Source organism: Ceratina calcarata, unplaced genomic scaffold, assembly GCF_001652005.2.
Source record: "Ceratina calcarata isolate Rehan_Ccalc_2016 unplaced genomic scaffold, ASM165200v1 scaffold154.2, whole genome shotgun sequence".
In the NCBI taxonomy this organism is placed as follows: Eukaryota; Metazoa; Arthropoda; class Insecta; order Hymenoptera; family Apidae; genus Ceratina; species Ceratina calcarata.
In genome coordinates, this window is record NW_017136637.1 from 579,741 (window position 1) to 596,944 (window position 17,204).

General features: G+C 37.9%; 5 protein-coding genes and 1 long non-coding RNA gene across 11 annotated transcripts; 3 read left to right on the forward strand and 3 right to left on the reverse strand.

Moving 5' to 3' along the window:
* LOC108632323 (uncharacterized) lies at nt 1-2,899 on the reverse strand. Of its 2 annotated transcripts, none has more exons than XM_018036818.2 (2): nt 2,716-2,899; nt 1-2,128 (listed from the first exon to the last, which is right to left on the reverse strand). In XM_018036818.2, exons 1-2 carry the CDS (start codon nt 2,729-2,731, stop codon nt 15-17), a joined length of 2,130 nt encoding a protein of 709 aa, XP_017892307.1. In that variant the 5' UTR covers nt 2,732-2,899; the 3' UTR covers nt 1-14. The 2 variants fall into 2 exon arrangements, with proteins under 2 accessions (XP_017892307.1, XP_017892308.1); XM_018036819.2 differs by lacking the exon at nt 2,716-2,899 and adding an exon at nt 2,193-2,658.
* A 312-nt stretch (nt 2,900-3,211) lies between these two features.
* LOC108632326 (suppressor APC domain-containing protein 2) lies at nt 3,212-5,626 on the forward strand. Of its 2 annotated transcripts, none has more exons than XM_018036824.2 (5): nt 3,212-4,475; nt 4,695-4,841; nt 4,915-5,127; nt 5,199-5,346; nt 5,421-5,626. In XM_018036824.2, the coding sequence occupies exons 1-4, from the start codon at nt 3,627-3,629 to the stop codon at nt 5,343-5,345; spliced, it is 1,356 nt and encodes a 451-aa protein (XP_017892313.1). In that variant the 5' UTR covers nt 3,212-3,626; the 3' UTR covers nt 5,346; nt 5,421-5,626. The 2 variants fall into 2 exon arrangements, with proteins under 2 accessions (XP_017892313.1, XP_017892312.1); XM_018036823.2 differs by having other exon boundaries at nt 5,199-5,341.
* Nucleotides 5,627-5,748: 122 nt separating this feature from the next.
* LOC108632356 (notch homolog 2 N-terminal-like protein A) lies at nt 5,749-8,437 on the forward strand. 2 transcript variants are annotated; one of them, XM_026819633.1, is made up of 4 exons: nt 5,749-5,997; nt 7,827-7,961; nt 8,047-8,178; nt 8,249-8,437. In XM_026819633.1, the coding sequence occupies exons 1-4, from the start codon at nt 5,961-5,963 to the stop codon at nt 8,311-8,313; spliced, it is 369 nt and encodes a 122-aa protein (XP_026675434.1). In that variant the 5' UTR covers nt 5,749-5,960; the 3' UTR covers nt 8,314-8,437. The 2 variants fall into 2 exon arrangements, with proteins under 2 accessions (XP_026675434.1, XP_017892364.1); XM_018036875.2 differs by lacking the exon at nt 5,749-5,997 and adding an exon at nt 6,045-6,548.
* A 69-nt stretch (nt 8,438-8,506) lies between these two features.
* On the reverse strand, nt 8,507-15,009 carry Unr (cold shock domain-containing Unr). 2 transcript variants are annotated; one of them, XM_018036870.2, is made up of 11 exons: nt 14,918-15,009; nt 12,668-14,007; nt 12,416-12,595; nt 12,142-12,332; nt 11,863-12,073; nt 11,560-11,789; nt 11,226-11,487; nt 10,915-11,151; nt 10,652-10,854; nt 10,001-10,585; nt 8,507-9,923 (listed from the first exon to the last, which is right to left on the reverse strand). In XM_018036870.2, exons 2-11 carry the CDS (start codon nt 13,058-13,060, stop codon nt 9,755-9,757), a joined length of 2,661 nt encoding a protein of 886 aa, XP_017892359.1. In that variant the 5' UTR covers nt 13,061-14,007; nt 14,918-15,009; the 3' UTR covers nt 8,507-9,754. The 2 variants fall into 2 exon arrangements, with proteins under 2 accessions (XP_017892359.1, XP_026675417.1); XM_026819616.1 differs by lacking the exon at nt 14,918-15,009 and having other exon boundaries at nt 12,675-12,766.
* LOC113465228 (uncharacterized) lies at nt 14,014-15,408 on the forward strand. 2 transcript variants are annotated; one of them, XR_003390072.1, is made up of 2 exons: nt 14,014-15,000; nt 15,168-15,408. It is a non-coding gene; the product is annotated as an uncharacterized LOC113465228 (long non-coding RNA). The 2 variants fall into 2 exon arrangements; XR_003390071.1 differs by having other exon boundaries at nt 14,978-15,045.
* LOC108632317 (ataxin-3) lies at nt 15,399-17,160 on the reverse strand. The gene is made up of 6 exons (XM_018036809.2): nt 17,005-17,160; nt 16,759-16,923; nt 16,460-16,596; nt 16,204-16,358; nt 16,032-16,145; nt 15,399-15,958 (listed from the first exon to the last, which is right to left on the reverse strand). Exons 1-6 carry the CDS (start codon nt 17,026-17,028, stop codon nt 15,543-15,545), a joined length of 1,011 nt encoding a protein of 336 aa, XP_017892298.1. The 5' UTR covers nt 17,029-17,160; the 3' UTR covers nt 15,399-15,542.
* Nucleotides 17,161-17,204: the final 44 nt, after the last annotated feature.

Consider the following 17,204-nt stretch of genomic DNA (forward strand, 5'->3'; position numbering starts at 1 on the left):
GTTTAAAAAGACATTTATTCAGTATCAGTATCTGCACTCTCATTGTCATCCGCTTCGTCTTCTACAATTACGTCTGATATATTCGCGGAAATTACTTTTCTATTATACATTTTCGAATTGAATAATTTTAGCATGTCGACTGTTACAGGATAGTCCATGCTGGTTTTTTTAGTGTCTCTTAAGTGCAGTTTTATTCTTGTTATTGCTGCAATAGTATCTGGCTTTAAACGATTTCTATCTAAAGTTTGTACCTCACGGACCATCAAAAAGAAACGTTCCATTTCTGCATTCGAATGCGGAAGACACAGACACATATTCGCCAATTTTGAAATGTTTGGAAACATGTTTTTATTGTTTGAGGACTTCATTGATTGTATTTTAGACCAAAATTGTACTGGCTTTAATTTAGACAGATCGTCCACTTCATTTTGTTCAATGAGCCGTCCGAGCTCACACCACTCTTTCGTGGTATCCATTTCCAAAATTTTCGTTTTAAATTTTTCGAATATCGAATCTAATTGGCTTAAGTTTTTGTTCTTTTGCAGAGCATTTTCTGGTATGAGAAAAGATAAGTCGCGTATGAAGTTGTTCTGGAACGGCAGTCTTTTAACTGTTTGTTGGAAAAGTTCTTGATAATATTGTAAGCAATTATTGTAGAAAGCTGTTATTTTCCCTTGTTTCCCTTCCTCCATTGATGAGGTGAATTCACAAAGAGTACGTCGTGCACCTTGCCCGACGTTAATTTTATTTGATGGTAATAAATATTCTCCATTATACGGATCTATTGTACATAAGTCGTTCCTTTGTATAACTTCAGGTTGCATAAAATTTGATGCTACGAGTGTTAGAAACTTTGTACATTCGACATAGAAAGAGTGTACTATTATGTCGTTCGTTTGGAAAAGAGCGTTGAAATTCGCGGACAACCGAAGGACATAATTCAAAAACTCCAAGTACGCCTTTGTTAGTGGATAGTTCATCCTGTTAAATATACCTTCTTCCAACGTCATCGCGGGAAATAATGCATCTGCCACTGTATACATTTGTACAGCGAAATATGTGTAAAGAACATTCCAATGCTTCAGAACTCTGTCGATACATTGTGACAGTGCCAGCCAGTTTGTTGTCGATGATTGAAGGAGCTTCTTTTTTGCCATGTTCATTATCTCCTGAATGTCTTTCAAACTTTCCTCTTTTTTAGGGCTTGTAGTGAAGTACCTGTACAATGAAAGTAACAAATATTCCACGTGCGGAGGCAACTTCTCACATGCATTGCAGGTTGCCAGGTGAATGGAGTGGCATATACATGGCAAAACGACAACTTCTGAATCGTTTTCTGCCATCAGCCGAGAAACGAATGAATCATGTTTCCCCATCATTACAGTTGCATTGTCAACAGAAATGCCAATGACGTTCTTGACTGGAATATTGTATTTTTCCATGGAGTATTTGAAGCAATCGTATAAATGTTCGGCATTTCCTTCTCTCAAGTGTAGATAGTCCAGTAAATATGTGTGGTTTGCCCCGTCATAATTGTATCTCGCCAGGATGCATAAATTTTTGTACCCTGACACGTCGGTGGTTACATCTACTAAAATTGAGAAGGATATATTCCTTAATATTTCAGTCACATTCCTCACGATGGCTTCATTGATCACGTTCTTCGTGATGGCTGCAATCTTTGCGCTCTTCAATTTCATTTTCTTTAAAACATCCATTGAATCCACAGCCCTCAGCTGTACTCTCCTATGTTGCTCATACGAGTGAAAGCTTCTGCTATGTTCGACCATATTCAGAACATAGATGATCTCTGCTCTTTTTACACGCTCACTTAGGGATGCAGAAGCCACCCACTCTGCGCTGTCTGTGTCCGTCAAGCCTTCTCTGTTACATACCATAGTAATGTGCGATTGCGTGCTGGCGTGCCTCCTCAGTTCTGATTTCCCGCATTGTAATTCTCTTTGGCAAAGAGTACAGAAGGCCTTAAATGGGCTGCCCTCGCATTTCTGGAGCCACGAAGAAAAATCGGGTTCCCCTAACCATGAATCACAAAATCGTTTTGCCCGTGCCACCTTCTTCGAAGGAGGTGGCGTCATGTCAATGGTGTTGCTCTCGGTGCTCTCATTACCTGTTTTTCACAGAGTAATAACATAACTTATTAAACTGCAATACTTTATTTGTAATGAATTTACTTTTCATTACTGCGTGCGAACTTCCATATATTTCCGGTTCTTATACTTTCACAAATTTGTATAACAACTCCGTATGAGCATTTCAATTTTTTAAAAGTTCGTGTATTACATAAAATGTGCGAGATCTGTAAAATATGAAGAACCCGATTCGGGACAAGTACGAATTGTGCACAATTCCACAATTTTCACAAATGTTAACACTACACCAGCAGGCATGGGCAAAACAACACTTACGAATAGTGGGGAGAGCGACTAGTGTGTGTAAAAATGATTTGCCCATGCCTGCTGGATTGCGGACAATGCAGTCCACCAATGGAAGCACGTTCCTTACATCATGTACGAATTTTGCAAAATTTTCCACATTTCTGAGAGAAAATAAATGAAGCCGCCACTTGTAAAAAATGCTCATCTGTTTTATGCATCAACTTTTCGTGTGCAACATGTTTCTTACAGGATCATTCATTTATTGAATTATACTCGGTGCATGAATACACAATACATAAGTAGTAAAAATAGATCTTACCTGATTCTGTAGCCATTTCGCAGTCACGAAAAGTAATAACAACAAAAACAAGAATAAATAACAATAACGAAAACAACAAAATAACGAGTAACAAGGAGAATATTGAACCGAACAAGGAAATCGCACATCGAAGTGTATAAGCCTGGCATCCAAACTCAAATGAGAAAGATTCAGCGCCGCGTTCGTCTACGGAGGTTCTCATAATTTATCCCGGCTGGGAAGTGGGGGCGACGCGACCATGCTAGGGACTTAATGGGGGTATATTTAGAATCTAACCCACGGTCTTAAAGATTATAAAATCTAACGTAAACGCTAATTTTAACAGTTATAATTAACCGTGTATAATTAGTCGATATCCATTACAGTATTATTTTATATAAATGTATTTGCTACTAATCCCCACTACCGGCGTGAGGGATTTTTCATAACAGCCCTGAGCAGCCCTGTCGCTTTGGAGAAAAATTTTACTTCAAATTGGACTTATTATGAGATAGTGCCTTCTACCGGGACTTGGATATGCGGATAGTCGTGGTCGAGGTTCCAAGTTTATCCGACACACCTGTTTCATCTGCTGCATTCGTATCATGGTTCATATTTACTTGCATACAACCAAAGGTTTAAACAGGTTGCACGTATAATACGAAACAACAGTTATCGCGTTGATGAAATAGAAAAATGATTAAGATTTTTATAAACGGTGTGACTACGTATACAATTAATAAATGATAACAGTTAAGGAACGTTGAATAATTCAAGGAGTGCCTATCAAATGAATGAAACAGTTAATTAGCGAAACAATGAATAAAGCGAACATTTGTACGCTCCAGTATTTGAGAAATAATACACGTGCATGATATACCAATGAATACGAGATTTGTGATCAAATCGTAGAGACTCGTGGACAGATAAATATGGCGCAAATACAAACTCCTGGTGCCGAGGGATTGCCGAAACACTTTGTCGCTGCTATGCGCACGCTGTTCGATATAATGGATGATCAAAACACAGGTTTCGTTAAATTCTCAGACATTGAGGCTAGATGGCAAGACGATGGGACGCAAGGTCTTCCGAAAGGTGTTCTGGATAGTCTTAAGCAGGTCACACCGTCCAATGGGTTGTTGTCTTTCGAAAGATTTTGTACAGGACTCAAGATATGTTTGATACAAATTCAAGCTGAGAGTGACTCAAAGAAGCACGACGGTCAACCAAACAGGCCACCCTCCGCACCCATTCTTATACCAGATAATCAAAACAAAACGACATGGACGTCCCCAAATACTGCGACCATTAGACCAAATAATGCTATATCTCAGCAACGTACTTTAAGCATGCCACAGTTGTTAGCAGGTCGAAAAGATGTTAATCACGGGCAATTAGAACTGATGGACGGACGAAACGGGGCTGAGTCAAAGTTAAATAAAACGTATGGGCCTCCCAAACCTCCGAGAATGGGTGCTGCGTTAGAAGGCAGGACCATTAACGCCGATAGGAACTTTGACAAGTCGGAAATTCGAACTGTGTTGCAAAATTGGCAGATGGGCTTGTTGATGAACGATGACAAAGCTCTAGAGAAACGGCAATTACCAGCGGTGAATTATAGATCCGATGCTAGAACGTTATTGAGACCGGCTCGAGTAATGGGAGACGGTAAAGCCGTCGATTTACAGAGTAATCAAGTCGGTTTACAGCCAAAGAAACTATTGAACAGACGCAGAGAACCTAGGCGTCACACGTTGCAGAATGGTATTGATTATAATATGGTAAAGATGCTCTTCTATAGGATTCCCAACTAACGGTGGGTGATTGGTTTTGGGTACGCATGAAATGCTTAGCGCTTATTAACATACAAAATGTATCACTATTGTTTAAAGTATCGGCTCATCGCGTAATATGCTTTTATCTCACGATAGATCGCATAGTTGGGAAACCTGTTGCTGAATTTTTCCCCAACAAACACTATTTGATCTTCTTGTTCTCAGATGAAAAGGATGAAACAAATCGAACAAGAAAAAGATGTGCTACTGCAAGGCTTAGCCGCAGTTGACAAAGCTAGAGAATGGTATTTGAAACAGATTTCTGCTACTCAAGAAAAGATCAAACATCTCGGACGTATGGGATCTCACGTGGTATTTCCATCATTTTCCTATCGACTGACTCTTGAAAACTTTGTTTCATTAACGATCGAAATTTTCGTTTCAGGAACAATGGACAGAAGCTCAACAAGAACGTTTAGAATTGCAACGTGCTAGAGTGCTGGAAGTCAATAGACACCTGGCTGCGTTGATAAGTAGCTGGGAACGCGGCGGGCTTCCTCTGCACATGAATCTCGCTTTTCTCAGCACCCCGACGTCAACGCAACTTCAACAAGACATACTGTCCAGACTGAAACAGCAGAACCATAGATTGACAGAGGTAAGTCAAGATAAATCCACAGTTTGCATGATGCGAATGGAAACGATATGTTCATGAAAATTGTAAATTAGGAGGTCAGTAAAAAGAGTCAGAGGATCGCGCTACTTGAACAAGAGAAAGACAATCTAGTACGGGAATTGTACAATAGACAAGGAGAGATGGTTCAATCCAGGAGGGCCACGATGATTCACGAACAGCACGATCAAACGTTCATGTAAGGTACTCACGATAATTGTCCTGACATTCTTCTGTACAACGCAAAACGAAATTTCATACAAATATTCCTTTTCTAGAATTTGATTAATCAAGAAGACTTGCCGTCGAAGACGATACAAGTGCATTAAAAGATAAAACTAATTAATTAGTTGTTACATAAACTTCAATTTATATTTGTAAAGTATTTTTGTAACATTCCTAACGCGAATGCTCCGACTTACGATCCGTCCACAATAATCGAAAGATTATACTCTTTTTCCAATAAATTATTGTAATTATTAAACTGCCTTGACCCAATTTCTATTTCCGTGAATAATATCATAAACGTTATACCGAACGATTACCCTTATCTCCTAAGCAAAAATTCTTGAAAAAGAATTGTGCGTTTCACAATGCAGTCACATTTACTTCCTATACAACAAGTGATCCGCGTGTCAAATGTTATCGAGCTTCAAAAGACGATAATTTACTTAATTGAACGATCGACCGGCTGTTTGCACCAAGAACAGGAATAAAAATGCCTAAAACGTGTTCCAAGAAAAAGATACGTTTTTAGCATTCTATTTCTACTCTCTTTCGACCATGTGGTCTGAAAAGTGTATCATATAACAGACACGATGTCTCGTAAATCTATTCCAGTATCTCGAGGCACCGGTACGTGTTCATTATTATTTACTTAAGAACAAGAAAAATGTTATCAATCGAATTTTTGTGAATATTTTAACGGTCGATAGGAAGGAAACATATGAGAATTCGTGTTAGTGGAACGAACGTTATGTGTGTGTAAGCTGTTGTCACCGGCTGATTTTCCACCCCACGCATGGTTCCTTGGCCCACGCTAAAGTCTGCTAGGCTGTTCTAGCTAAACGCGTTAGTAGTTTACGTTTAGTTAATAGTCGCGAAGAAGCAGTCGCCTCCAGCTCCAGTCGTCTGTAGCCGCCGGTTCAGTTCGATCGACGCGCTCAACGAGTATAGTCGGTCCGTTAAAACCGAATTTTATCCTCGCGATAGTGAACGAGCCCCCGAAGAACCGGTGAACTCTGACCTCACCGAGTGAACGGCGAGAGCCTAATCGTAAGCGCTGGTCGTCGATCTCGGTACTTCGTTATCTGGATATTTATCAGAAAAGTCGTCTCCAGGATATATCGCGGCCACCATGCTACCAAGATTACTAGTACCGATCATTTTACTCCTCGTTATTTTAGGTACGGTTGCTTATCACTTTTTTCTATAATGAAATACTCGTACGACTGATAATTTACGATTCAAACGCTACGCGATGTGCATTAAGGATACTCGAGAGAAAGTCTAAAAAACTGCTTGCAATACAATAAGCCGAAGAGAGAAACAAGCGTTCGATAATCACGAAATGTAAACAAATAAATTACCAATACATTTTCAAATGTATAGTTTGCGATACAAGAAGAAAATTCCTTTCTTTACATTAATCTTTATTCATTTCGTTCGACAATAAATTTTGACGAAACTATATTCTTGCTCTCTCAATAAACGGAATACAAGTGTTAATACATGATTTAAAATACAATACATATATAGTCGTTTCCTTGAAACGTTTTCGTTCATTCACCGCGAGCGTCCAGATAATAATGTTTCACGATAAAGAATTGATAATGTACGCTCTACATCTTGCCTCATACCGATTATACCTGTCATTTATAATTAATTCTCGCCGTTACGAATACGCGAGGCGCAGTAGAAACAAATAGAATTTGTTCGAAGAAGAAACAAACTGACGAAACGTACACCCGAAATTCAATTAACCCACGCACGGACAGTTTTATCTCGTTGAATGTTTATCAATTTGGATAAGTGGGAAGTACAGTGGACATATCCGGTACAAATACTTCTCCGTAACATTATCTTTTCAGGGGTAAATAAACCGCAGATACGCGACTCACTTTCAATGCAAAACGTTGCAGAAACTTATCATTTCTTACTATAAACAATTGATCATGCTCGAAATGAATTGATCCATAAAATTTAATTTAACGTTTTACCTAAAATTAGGCGAGATTTCACTATATTTAAGGANTTCTTGTAGAGGACGACGAGATTTACAATTTCTGTATAAAATTTTTTCGCTAGCATTAATATTTAACGAGTTATTGACGAAAAACGAAAAAACAGTTTTTTGCAAATTAGTCGTTAACTATAGACGCTAGCGAAAAATTTTTACATGGAAATTGTACATCTCGTCGTCCTCTACAAGAAAGGTCATACGCAATTTTTCCGTATATCCAACGGTTTGGGAATTATTGGCCAAAAACGAAAATTTGGAAGAAATTGAAGGGGTACCCCTTGGAAAAATCTCGGAAAAATCGAAAATTTTTTTTTGTTGTTTATTATTAACAATGTTCTTCCGACGTCTGATTTCTTTTTAAAAAATGCGTTTCTAAAGTGCATAAACTTTTGGGATTGACTGTATAGCCAATACATCCTTAAATTGTTAATTGAAACAATAGGACTATCGAAGGCTTGCGATTTGGATCAGATGCAATATGGGTGCCGTATTTATAATGCACAATGCAGATGCGGATACGGTTGCTCGGCCGAATACAGATATAACAGTAACGAAGATTGCAGAGAAGCGTTGAGAGGTAATTAACTCAGCTGTTAATTTCGAATGGAATACCGTTAAAAGTGCACTATTGTCAATTATTTTAAATTTGTTCCTCTGCGTAGGCGGCCGCGGGGATATATGTTACAGGACAAAACCATGTTTGAACGGAGGATCGTGTTCGCAAATATCGTCGGATCCCGGGTACAAATGTCGTTGCGAAGGAACTGGCTTTTACGGAGCACACTGCGACAAACGTTAGTATTTGGGAAGTATATACAATGGAAAGTACTGAATACTTATTCTAAATAACTGTTTGGTTTGCAGCTTGTGCAGGACCGAGTAATCAAGGTTTTCGGGGGCCGTTCCCTTACGAATGCGTAATCATTTAATCGGACATTTTTGGAGGCTCGCCTTCGAAATCAAATACATTCAGTATAATGTCAAGTACAAAACGATAAATACACTTTTCACATCTTTGTACATACATAATAAATATTGTATATACGATACTTATCTCGAGTCATCGTACTCTGTTTTAATGCGATAAAAGTTGATCAGGATAAATGACGCAGTCAAGATTCGTATGTTTGATATTTTCACTGTTTATTCATCAATAATTTTACAATATGTATGCACGTGATGTGTTGGATCCGTGGAGTTCTCCGAGAAACGTTTGGTTTCGTATCGTGCCTGCAATCGTCGATGCATGTTGTTAATTTGACTCCGTTCGCCTACTCTCTACGTAATGCCACGTGTGCCTTGCTTGCTGTTTCCAATAGCAAAACTTATAAAATGCGTTTCCTCATACTTTTTTTTTCTTTTTTTTCACGTAAGTACTTGTGGTAATTTCCTTGGATTTATATATCGACTGAATTCATAATACTAGTTTCATTTTACAACACGAGACTGCATCAGGAACTTAACGACATGTACATATATATATTTATATGTTTATATATTATCTAGGACAAACAATTGGCCAATTGTAACTTCCTTTTTACAAATTCATAGACACTTTCTCTTCAACAGAGTTTCAACACGTTACAATAATTCATATAGTAAAACACCATTTGTTTTTTGCATTTCCGCGATTATAAATTTTCGTAAATTCACAAATCTCGAGAATTCTCAGTACGAACGTGTTTATTCCTTCTTATTTATTTTTTGATCGTACGGCCAATTCGTATGTATTTCGAGTGTATATGCTGCGTTGCATACAATTCTTGTTCGGCTATTATACATTGTTTCAGTTGATCGCAATATACATTATGGATTAAAACAAAGATTCCAAGAAAATAATATAAATAAAAATTTTATCAACATGTACGTATATTTTTATAAAGACAGACGGGACATTATCTTTGAACATTACAAACAGGCAGGTTGTCAAACAACTTTTAATATTCAATTATATCATCCAATGTATAAACTGTACTTACAATTAACTGAATGAATGCAAAAATTTTTACCTGTAAAAGAAAGATAGAAGAGTGTCTCGTAACTAGAGTCCATCAGAATTATAAAAATTTCATTTGAAAAAGGAAAGTTATTCATTGTTATTTTCAAACGAATTCAGACAAACTGCCTTGCTGATTATTTTTTATAAGATGATAAAATGACTCGTTGTTTTTTTACTTTATATTCTTCCTTTTAACAAGATCATGTTCCAATCGATTATTATCAATGTTATTATTCTTGTCACATTAGTCTCAATTTGGCAAATGTTTACGCTGCTTATAATAATAATAATCTCGGTACCGAAGTGTATGGACTAAAAACAAGTAATGTAGATTACAATTTGGATAAGCAATAATCCCATTCGATACGACATTATTCTTGGATGGCACCAGGGGTATGCTGGGATCTTTCCTGACTAAATCCGCGCGTACCGTCCGGCCCTCTTGGTTGTCTGACTATCGTTAATTTAGGACCCGTCTCCTCCAACGAAGTGGTACGCAACCGACTGATCAATCGTTCAGGTCGTTGTTGAACCGAATCACTGTACATTTTGGGATCAAACGAATGTATTTCTCGTACTCGTCACAAATGAAAACGTAGAGTAAATAAAAGGTTTACCTTAATCGCGTCACATTGCATGCAGACGATTTACCAGTACGCTGATTCGTGATTAAAACGAATTCAACCTGGTCACCTGGCTGAAGTACCGCGTGATCTCGGACTTCGCTCATATGGAAGAATAGCTTCTTTCCCTCGTCGACCTCGTAAGCGAGAAAACCAAAAGGACCTTTAACCGCATCGACCGTCGCTCGTCTCTTTTTCCTAACTGCCACAATGTTACAAGCGTGACCTGCCGAATCCACCTGCAATTGCACAGGATCACCGGCTTGTAACAACTCGCGTTTGTTAACGAGCCCCATGATTCGGAATTCGTATTCCGGAGTATCCTCATCCTCGGTGGTAGCGTTTATTTTTATTAAACCAGCATACTCTGCCTGGTCAGGATTGGTGCTTCGCAATGGTCTAATCACTGTTCCGTCGAGCACTTCGCTAACTGGCGTCGGCCTAGGAATGCTTCCGCGAGGTATCAATTTAACGTAATCGGCGGCCACGCAACCGCCGTTACCTCTACCGTTTCCAGAACTGATTGTACATTCGATATCAGCCCCCACTTCCAACGCACTAACGTCTCCTTCGAAATTGCTAAAGAACAAAACGCGTTATCGTTTGTCGCCGGTCGATCACCGAAACGCCGCCGACCTGACTTACCTGAAGTGAAAAAATATTTCTTTATCATGGTTTACAGTCTCGATAAAACCAAATCCATCTTTGAGCGCGGCAATGAAACCCTGACAAACTTGATCGTTCAACTTCTTTTTACCGTTTTGAGTTTTCTCGGAAGAGCTCACCACAGATATGTCAACCGCGACAAGTTCTTTATTTCGTTTCACCTGACAAATACTGAATTGAACCTGTAACACAGCCAACCCTGTAAGACGATTTTTGATCGCGTGACCGCGTTCTTCACGTACCTTGTCATTAAGCTTCGGAATATTTTTAGGATCGCAATCTTTGCTAAAGAAAATAATATTTTTTTGTTCATTATCTTTCGTGTATTCAATGAGACCAGGTGCAGGTACGTTTATATTCTGAATTACAGTGCCCAACAAATCTTTTTCTATAATCGTTTCGAATTGAACAGTACCGGCTGCTAAACGTATCAATCTAATTGCACTTTGTCGATTATTTGAAAACGATGAGGAAGGATCCTGGAATTCACAAATAAACATGATCGTCCGCATACGTACAACAAATAAAATCTCTTAAAATCTGTTGTACTTACTTGAATTATGGTAAATTCGACTTCGTCTCCGACGCTAATCTCTCGATCGGCGTCTAAAATTTCTTTGAAATGAAAGAAGAGTCGCAAGTCTCGATCGACGCAGCGAATGAAACCAAATCCATCTTTGAGCGTAGCTATAATTCCTTGTTCTCGTCTTTCACCGGACACAGCAAAAGATTCCGTTAATAATAATATTTCCGTGGCTCTTTTCAATTGGTCTCTAGTATCTGTGGCGATACGAAATTGAACCCAGTCCCCGTGTCTACAAAAAGCGAATTGTAATTATTTCAATGAACAACGAATGAAAGTAGTATGAATAGACAGAAAGAAATACCTGAGAGTAAAATCGCCTTTCTGATCCTTGTCACCAAAAGGTATTTCAACTTCAGAGTGATCCGTATCTCTATACCGAATTCTTCCAGGCAAGGGATCGTTTTGATGGCGGGCCGCGTTTCCTCTTTCTAGCGGTTTCCATACTTGTCCTTTCACTATGTCGTTACTGACTTCCTCGAAAACTATAGAACCGGGTGGCAATTTGGTAATATTACAAGCCACCTCTTTCCCCTACGACATATCCGGTAGCGATTAAACTTGGAGATAATTACAGTTGGACGTAAAATGGTAAAAGGAAATTTACATTTCGAGTTTGTATTATAAATTCAACGTCGTCTCCTAGTTTAAGTTCGTCCTTCATTGATTTAGCTTCGCTAAAGTGAAAGAAAATTTCTTTAACTACATCGGCACGCTCGATGAAACCGAAATTTTCTTTCATCGAGCAAACGACTCCACGATAGCGAACGGGATGGGCTGGATTTTCCAATCTTACGTGACACGCACCCAGATTTCCGCTGTAATTAATTGGAAGTCAGTTAACTCGGAATTATCGCTGTGTCTTTATACAATTAATATTATTTACCGTTGATTGGTAGCAATTTGAAACGAAACTCTATCGCCAGCACGCAAAGTAACGTTCCCTTCAACGTCGTCTTTTGTATATGGCAGAAAAAAGCACTCCCCGCGATTTTCGTAACTGATACGTCCTTGCGTATCACCGTTTGTATTTAATTCTGTTGTTACATTCCCAATGACTCTTTCTTCGTTTAGTACCTGCATCAGAGAAATGCGGATGTAATCGAAAAACTGAAACATTTCAATTAAATGCAGGAGTCTATTGATAAAAATGTACGAACCACTTCTGGAGCAATCTTGCTGACAATGCTAGCAATGGGTTTGCCCGTTCGTCGATCATACGTCATTTCAAATTCAACAAGATCCCCAATTTTCAAATGTTCTATATTACCACTAAATTGGCTAAAATGAAAGAATAGCCTCGCTTGCCTTTCGCAGCATTGTATAAATCCATATGAATGCTGAAAACAAATAAGAGAAACATAATTAGCACATGACAAGATTGACCGGCTCGTTCACCATAGAATTCTTACTAATAACTTTTCAATTATTCCTGTTTCTCGGGGTCCTTGATTCTCGGTTTGATCTTGATAGGTAGAGTTATTCGTTGCCGGCTCTTCCGTGTACCCGGTGCTAGTTTCCATTCCTGTGAACGTTCCAAAGGAAAATCTGGTGACTCCGTTTCGTGACATCTTGCTGTTGGGGTAGCCGGCGTACGATATATTCTTCCCATTTCCAGGTGGCGAGTCCATCATGTAATGGTCACCGCTGTAGCTGTTTCCATTCCGATAGATATTTGTTGTCGGCTGATGCGATCCCGTTATAACTTTGGGACTCGGTATAGTCATAGACTTGTAATCAAGTATTGCGGGGTCAGAGTTCATGATTGGCGGCTGGAACGTTTTCCACTGAGGATTGTTGGACATTGTTTGGAACTCGCACAAGTTGAAATTGTAATATTTTGTGTATAAGTATTCCCTCTTTTCTCTCGAAATAATTACTTAATTTCTTTTGTGTTCACTTCTGTTTCACCACAATATATATATATGTATATATATATATATATATATGTATGTATATATATACTTATATTTAGAAATTTTTAGTCTTTCAATTATTTAAGTGTTAACATAGATATCACAGAATGGTTCTTGGTACCTTATATCTTCGTTCACTATTATAATGTTATAAGAACTTAATAGAGGAAGAGAGGCTCTTTAAAATGCTGCAGAAATGCAGGCTCTTTTGTGACCAAGAAGTGGAAGGAAGGTTTTCAAAGTATATTTTGATGTTTGTCATAAATTATTCGTAAGAGAGTACCCCAGGCAACTATGTGCAAAATTGGCACTCCTTTTTGTTTGTTTGTTTGCTTTTTTAAATACAGATACAGTTTTGGTAGTCAAGAGCAGCACAATCTCAGCCGCAATCACAATCACGGTCACTTTATGGCTCACCTAACTTTTTCTCACAAAGCTTGTGTACAATATACAAATGAACAATATAGAGTTAATGTTGTTTTATGAATGAATACAAGTACAAAATTCTTAGCACATCATAGACCATTGATACTTTCCACATACGTATGCACGACTGTTATAACGACTGTTTGATATTTACTCAATTTAGCGTACACTAGAACAACTGTGTTCCTTTTAAACAGCAGTCATCCTTTATAAAAAGGAGTAAATCAAAAAACATAGGAGATTTAAAAGATAAATGTTGACTTGAAAATCCTCAGATGTCTTCAATGCGTGCTGAGTGTGATTGTGTTGTTCCAAGATTTCTATGTTAGCGTTTCTTTCTTCAGCATTTAATTGTGGAATTTACAGTGAGCCTTGGTTTCAAAAATGTCCTAAACTAACAATTACACAAGCTGAAAGAAGAAATCGTTCGTCTCTATTAATACGTTTAAACGGAACAACTACATTTAACGATTACAAGCTTTGCGATGCAACGCTTTAATGCTTCACGACATCTACAAAACACTCGTGCAATACGACGAGTCATAATACAGTACAATCGTAATCCTCACAGATTCGTCAAATTCGTGTAACTATTTTTACACAGCGATAGGCCAAAATAAAAATTTTCAGTAAAAATAAACTAAAAAAACAGATGTATAATACAAGTTAATATACATTCATTGTATATTATAGAAATATTGAAACGTATACGACGATCCACAGTATATTTATTAAGCTCTATTTACGGTTACATGTAAGATTAATGAGATGTTCACAATAATTGACTGGCTTGACATTGACTTTTTACGTCCCAACAGTCGCTACTTTTTCAATGTTTTTTTCCTGAAATTTTTCTCTCGTGATCCACAACGTCGGGCAAACAGTGTCACCGTTAATTTACCATTTAAATCGTAATTCTCAAAGTTTGTTGTAAATGGGATACGATAGTTGGACACCCACATGAAAATGTTTGAAATATATATAACAATTAAAAGCGTTACGAGTGACTAGAGAGATAAACGATCGGCTGGCTTTATTTGACGGATTTCTATTCAGCCGATCTCGCGTTCGAACGCGGTGCTGAATATTAACCGATATACCGAAAGGAAAATCTGAAATATTGTATGCGATCGCCAGTTACGAGATTCTAATTTTTTATGAGGTCACCCGTTTCTTTTGAATACCGTGACAATTCATCGCCAGCTGGTCGCCGTACGAAACCCGAATAAAAACTTCGGCAAGCTCCTGACTGCTCTAATGGTCTACGTTTCATCGCAAAGCTCGTGATCGGACAGCTTTAGAAAGATTTATAAAACTCACCACGACACAGCACAGCACTGACGACATGCCGCCATGTTGAATGTCAACATTCAGTATTCACACACAAAACAGGAGCAACCACGGTGAGCGACTACAGTTAAATAAAAATCTCCGTTCATAGCCATCTGGTAATATTGCTCTTGATAATAAACTCGCTTGTCTTATTTACACACGTGAACAAAACTGTCGGTCGATTGTTATTTTAAAAATTAATAAATCCGTTATAGAATAAATAATTATTTAATCATAGAAATAGAACAGGCACGCACGCATGCACACACACAGGACGACGACGATTAACATGTACAGGCTAAAAGTGTGTTCTCAATACCACCAAATAAATACCATACGTTGACGTTGTCGAGTTATGAACCGGGAATAATGATAGAAAATGCAATTTTAATATTGTTAAACAACGGTAAAAAGGAATGAAAGCAGCAGCAGTACAATGATCCGTGTTTTAAATAAATGAACAATGTAGTTAAAACTTATAACATGTACAGATCTTTTATTTATACATTTATTTTTTTTGCAATACTTATCCATACTACACAAAGTAACTAGTTATTTATAATATACAAATAAAATTCTTTTAATAATATTAAAAATATTCATTCACATATTATTAAATATTCAGTTTTTGCGATGTCTCCCCGTTTGATGTCCTTGAATACGTTCCAAAGTGGTTTAATTGACGCCAATGTATGTCTTCTGATTCTGGTGTGGAAGGAGCCGTGGCGCATTCTAAACTCAATTGAAGCGCCCTTCTCAAATCGTCGTCCTCGTCCGTATCGTCGCTTCCATTTGTTTTCTTATTGTAATCGTGAAAGTCCAGACTTAACTTAAGGTACTTGTCCACGTCGTTCCTTTTATTCTCCTCAAAGCTTAACTGAAGGGCTCTCTGTAACTCTGTGTTCTCGTCGTCCTCCTCATCGTTCTTTTCCAGTTTTATAGGAATTATTTTCTCTTGTGGCTTATTTGTCGATATCTTCTCTTTACTAGATACAGGCCTACACGTATTCGAAGTTACATTACTCATACCTGCAAAATGAAAGGTTAAATGTAATAGACACGATGAAAACAAACTGTTGTTTCAGTGTTCCGAAATAGCGACCTTGTGGTTTTGTTAACGATGTTTGTCCCTTTACCGGTTCTATCGGATTCTTCGAGAGGACATCGTCTGCAGTACATTGAGGAAGTGCACCAATAACAATAAAAATAGAGTAACCTGTAACATCATGTAATTCGTTTTCTCGTCTTTTTACGATGGCTTACGAAATATTTACCTTCTTGTAATAATTGGGCTAAAAACATCGAGAGATAAGTATCTGATATAAGCTCTGGCCCGCTTAGCACCGAATTCAAGTTGAACCACTGCTTTCCAATTTTCCTTATAGTAAACCAATGACCTTTGTAGTTACAAATATATGCTTTCATCTGTCTGGAAATGATATCTTTTTAAAAATGTTTCAATCATTTATGTGCAAGCGTTTTACGCCGATACGTCATTTATTACGATTGACAATAAAGTAAATAACATACAAAGGATCATTCTGTGCCATTATAGCTGCAGGTTCTGTACTACTGTATGGAATTAGTTCCAATCCCCAAACTTTTAAAGCACTGCTGATTACTTGTACCGAAAAGTATCCACTATCGTCCATGTTGCCTGATGGTTGCTAAGCAAAATAATTAATGCCCTTTACCACAGATAACATTATTAGTAAATATAAACAGTCGAAATAAATCAATATGTTACAAAATAGAATACATCAGACGAATTGCAACTTCTATTTTGTATTATGCAATACATATAGTATAACTACAGTCCACGGATTCACCTCTAGGAAAAGTTTATAATCCTCACTGTCAACACCAGATTCTGCCATTCTTATCCTCTCCTCCTCGTCCATTTGGTGTGCCAAACTAGCGAGATCGACTGCATTATAATATGGGCCTTGCAAAAGTGCATTTAAACAATGTTGTGCACATAAAAATCCCTCTTGCTGTAATAAACATTGAAACGTTCAAACGGTCCGTCGCTCGAGCAACAGTCGCGAGTTCATCTCGTACATATCGTCGCTTACCTTCTCGTGAAATATGGTATCCATTTTCTCAACGCTCCCTCAAGTTAGTGCGCGATACATAAATGTTAAGTAACAATCAAATCATACAATCCGAAAAGATTCTATGATCAAACGTCACCCACAAAAATATTTTTTGGTTATAGCCAGAAATACATCCTGCATAGATGACCAGCGATCGCGACTCGAACGTGGTGCCATCT

Coding starts and splice junctions, on each gene's coding strand:
- LOC108632326 (XM_018036823.2), top strand. CDS start 3,627: ATGGCGCAAATACAAACTCCTGGTGCCGAGGGATTGCCGAAACACTTT. Junction 4,476..4,694: donor ATGGTATTGATTATAATATG/GTAAAGATGCTC, acceptor TCTTGTTCTCAG/ATGAAAAGGATGAAACAAAT. Junction 5,128..5,198: donor AGAACCATAGATTGACAGAG/GTAAGTCAAGAT, acceptor ATTGTAAATTAG/GAGGTCAGTAAAAAGAGTCA.
- LOC108632356 (XM_018036875.2), top strand. CDS start 6,500: ATGCTACCAAGATTACTAGTACCGATCATTTTACTCCTCGTTATTTTA. Junction 6,549..7,826: donor TTTACTCCTCGTTATTTTAG/GTACGGTTGCTT, acceptor TTGAAACAATAG/GACTATCGAAGGCTTGCGAT. Junction 8,179..8,248: donor CGGAGCACACTGCGACAAAC/GTTAGTATTTGG, acceptor TTTGGTTTGCAG/CTTGTGCAGGACCGAGTAAT.
- Unr (XM_018036870.2), bottom strand. CDS start 13,060: ATGTCCAACAATCCTCAGTGGAAAACGTTCCAGCCGCCAATCATGAAC. Junction 12,596..12,667: donor GAATAATTGAAAAGTTATTA/GTAAGAATTCTA, acceptor ATTTGTTTTCAG/CATTCATATGGATTTATACA. Junction 11,790..11,862: donor TTATAATACAAACTCGAAAT/GTAAATTTCCTT, acceptor GATATGTCGTAG/GGGAAAGAGGTGGCTTGTAA.
- LOC108632317 (XM_018036809.2), bottom strand. CDS start 17,028: ATGGATACCATATTTCACGAGAAG. Junction 16,924..17,004: donor ATACCATATTTCACGAGAAG/GTAAGCGACGAT, acceptor TGTTTATTACAG/CAAGAGGGATTTTTATGTGC. Junction 15,959..16,031: donor ATCGTTAACAAAACCACAAG/GTCGCTATTTCG, acceptor TTCATTTTGCAG/GTATGAGTAATGTAACTTCG.